Source organism: Maylandia zebra, linkage group LG7 (assembly GCF_041146795.1).
Source record: "Maylandia zebra isolate NMK-2024a linkage group LG7, Mzebra_GT3a, whole genome shotgun sequence".
Lineage (NCBI taxonomy): Eukaryota > Metazoa > Chordata > Actinopteri > Cichliformes > Cichlidae > Maylandia > Maylandia zebra.
The window spans coordinates 26342276-26351364 of record NC_135173.1 but is presented as its reverse complement, the minus strand read 5'-3'; the positions used below and the strand labels follow the sequence as shown (position 1 = coordinate 26351364).

General features: G+C 39.8%; 1 protein-coding gene across 1 annotated transcript in view; it reads right to left on the bottom strand.

Moving 5' to 3' along the window:
- LOC101484996 (plasma membrane calcium-transporting ATPase 1) overlaps positions 1-9089 on the bottom strand; it is a 33169-nt gene that overhangs the window by 22720 nt on the left and 1360 nt on the right. The window contains exons 2-7 of the mRNA XM_014414486.3: positions 7640-7926; positions 5146-5343; positions 3518-3775; positions 3077-3202; positions 2309-2479; positions 1365-1391 (exon numbers count right to left, since the gene is read on the bottom strand). Coding sequence (XP_014269972.3) covers positions 1365-1391; positions 2309-2479; positions 3077-3202; positions 3518-3775; positions 5146-5343; positions 7640-7835 — 976 coding nt within the window. The 5' untranslated portion in view covers positions 7836-7926. The remainder of the gene's footprint in view (positions 1-1364; positions 1392-2308; positions 2480-3076; positions 3203-3517; positions 3776-5145; positions 5344-7639; positions 7927-9089) is intronic.

The window sequence follows — 9089 nt, the reverse complement described above, 5'->3', positions numbered from 1 at the left end:
CTAATTAAATGTGTTGTGCTGTTATGCAGATGATACCCCATAATAGTTATTTATGAAATAAGATGGCATAAATCAATAAATTAAACTAGAGGCAAAAAATAAAGATCAGAATTCTACTTCTGAATTCAGGGCTGAGGTTATTGTATTGGTCCATAGAAATCTTGAAATTATATCAGATACAGATACTCTTAGGCTGGACAATTCTGTATGTTGTTCCAAAAAACCCTGAAAAGCCTGTGCAGTGAGAGTACTCACAGGGATGAGAAAGAGATCATATTTCTCTCACATTAGCTTTTCCCCATTGGTTCCCTCCCACACGAAGTCTTTTGAGGTCAGGCCCAATCATGTCTCTTCTGTGGAGCCAGTTTGCGTTCAGGAGACCTTTCTACTTTTGAAATTAGGCTTCAAATTTTCCTTTCTCTTAAAACTTAGTTAAGGCTAGATGTGGTCACCATGAACCAACCCTGAAATATACCGCTGTAGGGTCAGGATGCTGGTGGACTTGATACAGTGAACATTTCTTCTCCACTGTTTTGTCCTGTCTATTTAAAGACTGCTTTTTCTCCTCTCTTTCACCTCACACCCAACTGGTTGCAGCAGATGGCTACCTCTCCCAGAGTCTTCACCTTACAATACCAAGTACCTCGAGACAACTGTTGTGAATTGGACATGATGTACATAAAACTACACATCAACAATAGATGATAATTTTCCAAAGTCTAATATTCAAAGACTGCATGTGATTTCATTCAAAGAACTGTAGGAAAGGTAACCATGATTTTCAGCCTTACCTAAACAGCCTTAAGCAACCAAAACTAAGTGGATTCTTTAACTGATAAGTTAATACGGGATAATTGGAAAATATCAGATATCTGTATTTTTGTAATATAATTTAAGACTCATGCCCTAAAATATTTCTATCCACATCATCCTGTGAAATTTAAATATGGGACAGTACTCAGACCATGACTAATGATGATTCACAGGAGCACAGACTGGGAAAGGCCTCAAGTCTTTGACCCTCATAAATGTCATTGATGTCACACATTTGACCAAGAGAACTGGGTCCAGTCAAAGAGGATGAGGAACGAGCTGGTTTCTACGTGGCTCCTCAGTTTCCATTCTCCACAGAACACAGAAGCGCACAGCAGCACCCATACTGCCAAAACATATTAACTGTTAACATTATTGCTGACACATTCGGCATGGACAGATGGAGGTATGGCTGCTCTGGAGTTCACTACCACAAGAAGTCGATGATCAAACCAGAGATAGCTTTAAAAACAAATTGAAGCTCTGCTGTTTAATACAACCTTCACATCAACTCATTCACACAGACAGTGATGGCATATTTGTTTGCCTACCTTTCTTGCCTTTGTCTTCTTTTTTGCCTGTAAAGAAGAAACATTTAATAGCCGTTAGTCATGCAGCACTCCTCTTTCTCCTCCTTCACTACATTCATAAATCTTTTCTATCCTTCCTCACAAAAAATATTCTTAAATTTGAGTTTATAAACCATTAAGTCTGCTGTGGCAAATGCAGGTATTGAGTCTCCAAAATGAGCAGGTTGTGTATAAATTTCGTTGGCTGGTTTTGTTGCTAATCCCAAGGAATTGTTGCTCGGTATTCTCTTTTCAGCAGGTGAGCTGTAGTCTACATAATCCCCAATTTATACACCCACGTAGTTATTAAAGACCAAGGTGTTCTTAAATAAATTACTTAATCGATTAATCAATTAATCAAAAACCACATAATTCATTTATCACTGGCATGAATTTCATTTTCATCTTCCATTTCCACTTTATTTTTCAGGGACCATGTATGAACAGAAAAAATGAATCTTCTAAGAGAAAATATGCATTGTACCACGTTTAGCTACTAGCTAATTTCGATCTGCAGGCCATATATAAATTTTTGTGTAAATATGAGGAAGCAGCACAAATTGATGCAAATAAATTAATGGGAATGCAGGAAATTAACACTTTTTCTGTGAGAAGACCATGCATTGTTCTGCGTCTCTGCTGCTCTTATTAAAGCCATGCCTACACACATACATGACTAACCCACATACTCATACATAAAGAATGATTAATAAATTATTAAAACCTCCAAAGTCAACTGTTATCATTGTTAGGTGTTGATTGGTGTTAGCAGTTTTGCACACATAAACAAAGGAGTAGTACCTGAGCAGGAGAGGAATCTTTTGCTGTGGGTTTGAGCAATAACACTCCACATGTGGACAACATGTTTTAGATATAAGTAGAACCACACTGGCATGTCAAATAGGATTCAATTCTACTGAACTTACTTTTCTTCCCCTTTGAGTCTTTCCTTTTGTGTTCCTCTTTTTTCTTGTCTTTCTTGTCCTCGTTGTCACCTTCATCACCAGCACCAAGCAGGGTGAAGATTATTCCACTCTGAGAGTTCACACCCACAGCAGTGACCACCATCTTGCCAGAGCCTTCCATCACATGGGTACCTGAGAAAGTGAAAATGAAATATTTCACCAAAAAAAAAAAAACCACAAGTCACGTTGTATCTCGCTTAACAGGGTTGAGCATGGTATTTTGTAAAAAAAGGAATGCTCTTCACATCTTTAAAATTAAGTGCATTTTTTAATGGCCTACGTGTCTAGATGGAGAGAGAAGATGATTTTATTAGCCAACTGGTACCCCATTATATAGCTCAATTGACTAGTAATCAACAATTAGACTGCATTTGAAATGTTATATCCATCAGCCTCTGTGGGCATATGAAGCCCAGTATGTACCACAGAGAATTCTGGTCTAGTTCGTTTGCTTTCAAATTGTAGTTTTTATTCACTATAAGGACTAAAATAATAATAATAATAATAATATTAATAATAATAATAATAATAATAATAGTTTGTTATATGTATTGGATTGAGGCTGTAAGAACAGATTTGATGTTCCCAATTTAGGTGAGAAAACGAGAGAGGGTAGTCAGAATTAAAATCATCTGGAAAATCATCAGCCGTAATCGTCTCCAACAATGACAGCACAGGTCACAATGGTCTTGGCTGTAATTTAATGTGAAATAGTGTAGAGTGATGCACCTGACAGCAGCATGGGGTCTTTGTCAAGGTTCTTCTTGACATGATCTGACTCTCCGGTTAGAGAACTCTCATCAATCTTCAGATCGTTGCCCTGAATCAGGACACCGTCAGCAGGGAGGAGGTCACCTGGAACACAAACACTCAGGTCATTATGTTACATCACTGTTATGTCATCTGCTTGCCACATGCAGTCATACAATGGTTAGTTATTATTTGAAAATAACCATTTAAAAAAACTAATAACGCTGTTGTTGGGTTTAAACCTTCAACCATCACAAAGACAACATGGGGATATTGTGTAGAAGGATACAATCATTTTTATATTTGACTGCAGAAGTCAAGATTTAATAGTATCAGCTGTTTATTTGTTAGTAATACCAAACTAAATGTCACCAAATGTTAGTAAAGTGAATTATTACACACATGATTTTGCTTCCTCACCATATTTGACTTGTGCAATGTCACCAACCACAATCTCGGACACTTTGATCTGGATCACCTGCCCCCCTCGAACCACCGTGAACTTCTGCTCCTGCTCGATGCGGTTCTGGAGGCCACGGAACTGCTTCTCTTTGCTCCAGTCATTGAAGGCCGTCACGAGCACCACACACACCACAGACAAGAGGATGGCAGCGCCTTCGATCCATCCAGCCTCTGCCTCGCTCTCATCATCCACGCCGCCAGCTGCACTGCCACAGTCTAAACAGAGACACATCAGCTAGAACTTTTATGAACATTTTTCAGTTTCAGTCTTACATGACCTTCTGTCTGTTAACAGTGCCTCACATGCCAGTTTCAAACACAAGTTGACGTTTACTCAACTGTTGGGTGCACCATGGTGAAATCGCAGAGTGCACAGTGAAAGTAGCCATAACAGAAATGCCAGGAAGGACCAGCACTTAACATTGTCTGGAGATGCATCGTAGGATGGACTTGTCAGGAGCTTTCAGGGTTTTATTAGAACTGAAGCTCAGAGCTAGTTTGGAGAAGCTGCAGCTTGTTAGATGAAGTTGATGTTAATTATTACAGCATTATTATTATTATTATAATTACAGTGACAATGACAGATGAACCAGGTATATCATTTGAAATGCATATGTGTGTTTGTCCCTCTGCACAATAAAGTCAAGCTGAGCTTTCATATACAATACAGGACATTTTATTAGGTATATCCACTGAACTGCTGATTAACGCAAATATTTAACCAAGCAGATTGGCAACAGCTCAATGACTTTAGCTGGATCTACTGTGATTTTCCCACACAACCATTTCTAGGGCTCACATAGAATGGAGAAAATTTCCAGACTCCTTAAAGCTGATAAAAAGGAAACAGTAACTCAAATAACTACCAAGGTACAACCAAAGGTATGCAGAGGAGCATCTGTTAATGCACAACACATTGAACCCTGAAGCAGATGTGCTACAGCTGCAGAAGATAATACAGCTGGGACTATATGTGCATACGCTCATCAAAGGTGGTCAAATAAAGACTGTAAAAAATATTTCCTGATCTAATGAGTCTCAGTTCCCGGTGAGACGTTCTGACGGTAGGGTCAGACTTTGCATAAATAATAGAAAAGGTATGTAATGGTGTGGGGGATATTTTCTTGGTACACTTTGGCACAAACAGAGTATCATTTAAAGCCCACAGCCTTCCTGAGACTCGCTGCTGATAATCTCCATCCCTTTATGCCCATTGTGTAGCCAACATCTGATAGCTGCTTCCAGCAGAGTAAAGAAGCATTTCACAACTCTGGGGAAAATGTGTGATGCCATCATGTCAATATAGACTGAAATCTTTGAGAATTGTTTCCAGGACCTTGTTGAATCTACTTCATGACAAATTACAGCCAAAATGGGAACTGGCCTAACACCAGTACCAGGAAGACTACTTTGCTGAAATGTTAGTGTGGAAACCAGTTCACCTTCATACAAGCTCATTACACTGATCACATGATGGACTCTAACTTTTCTAATGATCAGATATTGACCCGTCACAGCTCTACTACTAAAAATGTTGAGGCATACTCATAGACTAGTTTGCTTTTCAAGTAACGAAAACTACTCACTCTGTCTCTCAGCATCTGGTGGATGATAGAAAGAAAGGCCTAGTGAAATGATGGCTGCCACCTCCAGGATGATGAGTGTGACATCTTGCAGGGCTTCCCACACTAACTGCAAAAAGGTTTTTGGCTTCTTTGGAGGGATGATGTTAAGTCCAAACACCTCTTTCCTTCTGTCGATATCTTCCGATTTTCCATCTAAGCCTGCAGTAGGAGACACAAAGATAAAATGACTCCATATTCGTTCAGCTGAACATGGATCACACCTTCAACCTGACATGTATTTAGAACTAATTGATCTGTTTGCTGTCTGTTTTACGAGGGGTGAAACACAACTGTTAGTTCACAGTGTATTACTTGTTCAAATGTGTCATCGATATCACATTTTCAGATTGATCTTTTAAATGCACGCTCAAGATGAATTTGATCTAGGTAGCCAAAGATGTAATAAGGCAACACTGTGGCCTATGATGTGCTCGATGAGAATGCATTCAAAAATCAAATAAAAATAAAAAAACAACCGATGAAATATACAGTGATGGTATTGCCTTGATGTCTTAAGAAAGTATCATAAACTGATACAGATTTGCATCTCCCTCTGGATCCAGAGCCTCAGCTAATGTATGTCGTGGAAAGAAATTTTCTTCCTTGGAGAAGCTATAGTCTCAGATGGCTCTTGTTCTAAATGTAACACATCGGTTATCACACTTGGTGTTTGTGTCTCTTCAGTAATATTGTGTTGTGCGGGAGCAAAGAGCAGAGCGGTTTCCCCTCTGTGGAGTAGAACAACATGTCAGGACACACTCCGATCCCCTAAGAGACACTGCAGCTGCTGCGTGGCTGCAGCTGGCTCCGTCAGTTGTAACTGGTTTTTAACCCAACATTTCTCTTCATGTTGTCTGAAAATGAAACACAGTGAGCAGAGTGCTGTGCATTCTCCGAATGTTTAGGTAAGTGGGATTACACTAAGAGTTTATGTCATCTGTCCCCAGCTGTCAATACAAAGAGAAATAAAGCAGCGGAATGGATTTTCCAGTCAATTCAACCTGCTGCTGACATTTTACTCTCAGCAGGAGTCGAAGCACTAAAAGTGTTTACCGAGCGCGTGGAAGACGGACAGACTGAATGAATTAATAATGGGGGGGAAATGTCAAAGGGCAGACGTATGAGACAAGCTCAGCAAAGACAAACCTAATGCGTTGTCTGTAGGTCACTATAAGACACCCTGTGTGGGTCAGTATTCAGATAAAGTTTAATAGGAAACCTTAAGTTAAAGTCCAACTTAGGCACAAAAAAGCAAAAGAAGCACAGGCATTATAAACAAGAAACGCTGACTTGAGAGAAAGCTCCAGAGGAGACAAGCTTCTCATTTCAGAACAAAGTCAGCAAATATTTTGAGTAAATGAGCAGATTTGACTTGTGGGTGCTTTAAGAAAAGGAAAATAAAAGTGAAAGATAAAACTACTAAACACACCTGAACACTAACTAACTGGTAAAAGTGGACTGGCAAGGAGTGTGATTTTTCCAGTGAACAGTCTAATATACTTGTTCACAGAAGAAAGAAATTTCACGATTACATTAAGAAGAAAAAACACACATGTAAAATAGATTGTTGACATCCGATCCACAAATAAATAATTTGAGCTACCCTCACTGTGAGCAAGTAAACCAATCCCTGTTTAAGACACACTGTTATTTCCTCTTCTTCTTCTTGATGAGCCACATGTTTGATTTGGCAGAGATTTATTGCCAGATGCCCTTCCAGAGACATTTCTCCCCATTTGTCCGAGTTGGACTGAGTTGCCCTCACCTCCAACAACATACATTTATGGTTGGTTTACACAACTTGTGTATGTTTGTGTATGCATGTGTAGCTGTATATATCCACATGTGCTTGAGAGTCACCATCTACCAGGACCAAATTCCTTGTATGTGTCCGTGCATATACATGGCCAATAAACGTGATTCTGATTCTGATCTTTACAGCTACAGAAAAAATAGAAGAAAAAAACACTTTTATCCCCACTGCAACGAATCCTCTACTTGAATATTTTTGAACACAATGTGCTTTTCTCTGCCCAGAAACTGACAGAGAGCAGAGCAACAGGAGCTGCAGGTCACAGATGACTTTGACCATCACACAGTCAACAGTCCCTGAAGACTAATGAACCTAGTATGTCCTCTGCTGTTTTAATGATGCCCACGCCGGGAGGGGAGGTCAGTGAGTCAGTAGTGAAGAGTTCTAAATTTATTCAAAATCATAACTTTGAGGTGTATGCAGAAGTTTGCACACCCTGTGCTTGCTTCACATTTAATGCACTGTTACTTTCCTTAAATGATTTTTTAAAAATGAAGCAAACTGAGTAGCCTGTGCAAATGTTTGAGCTCTTAATTTAATCTGAAGTTTAATCTTAGATTCACATCTGTGATACTGTGACGCTGCAACTAGGAGTCAGTTTTGTAGGGACACAAAGGAAATACAATTTCTGAACATATTTACCATCGACAGGTGACGTCCTCAGCCGGGCGCACAGTCCATTAACTTCACTATAAGATTCCTGGATTCTAGCAACTGCCTCCTCTCCTCTAAGTTCCATGAGGGAGCGCAGCTCCTGGACTGAGCAGCTGAACTCTGCATCGTGGTTGGCCTCACCACGTCGGACATATTTGGACCCACTAAAAGAGTTGTTGGTCATTTTTCCTTTCTTGGGGACTCAGCAGAGGCCTTCTCAAATAGACTCAGTGGTAGGCCTGAGGTACCGATGTAGCCTGACAGGGACTCTGTGACTGTTGAGAGAAAGATAAGTCCTGATAACATCAGGATATACGCTGTACTGCAGAAAGAATAATACACTTATTACCACAAAAAAGATGGGATTGGACAGGACGGTGACATCTCTGGTATGATTTCTTGGAAAGTAAAGGTTTGCACATTCTACACATTGCATATGATGAATTTTAATTCGTATACTTCTTATGATTCTACATCTTCAGATTTGTTTTTTTATAAATAAATAATGTCAAAAAAAGTACTTTTTGCAATCCCAAGCAGTTCATTTCAAAATATCATCATTGTCATCATGCAATACAAGTTTTACTTCACTTCATTTCAGCTACCTCAAGGTATTTTAAAAGATAGAAACTCTACAAAATCAGGGTAGAACTTCCAACAATCAGATGAGCAGCCTCCAGTGCAGGGGTGCCCAATCCCGGTCCTCGAGAGCTACCGTCCTGCAGCTTTTAGATGCATCCCTACTCCAACACAGCTGAATCAAATGGTTTGATTACCTCTTCAGCATGCCATCGTGTTTGGCAAAGGCCTGATAACAAGCCATTCATTTGATTCAGCTGTGTTGGAGTAGGGATGCATCTAAAAGCTGCAGGATAGTAGCTCTCGAGGACTGGGATTGGGCACCCCTGCTCCAGTGGATAAGGTTCAAGTAGGGGAAGCCATTTATCATGACTGATTTGTGTGAGGGGAAAGGAGGGCATAGACAAACTATGAGAAAAAACACATACAAAACACAGAAGAGCAGAAAAGTTAATGGCATCTAGTAGTAGCATGCAAGTACATAAGGAATGCTCAGTGCACAATGGGAAGTCCTCCAGCAGCCTACAACAGCATAACTGAGGGTCCTGGTAGCTGAAAACTCTCTCTGTGCTACTTTTAGATACTCTTAGAACCACAAGCCTGCAGTCTGAAAGCAAAGTGTTCTTTTGGTATACTATGATGCCAAATATAATGATAGTTGAAATTGATTTGAAATTCAGCCCTGGATTTATTAGGGGGCTGTGAAGGAGACAATATGGCAATATAGTCTGTGTTTGTAGTCCCTGTTAGTGCTCTCACTGAAACTTTTTGGATCACCTGAAAAGAATTTCATTCATTTAACATAAATATCTGCAACCACTAAAGCTGCTGTACCTGATCAGCCATTCATGGAAAGGCT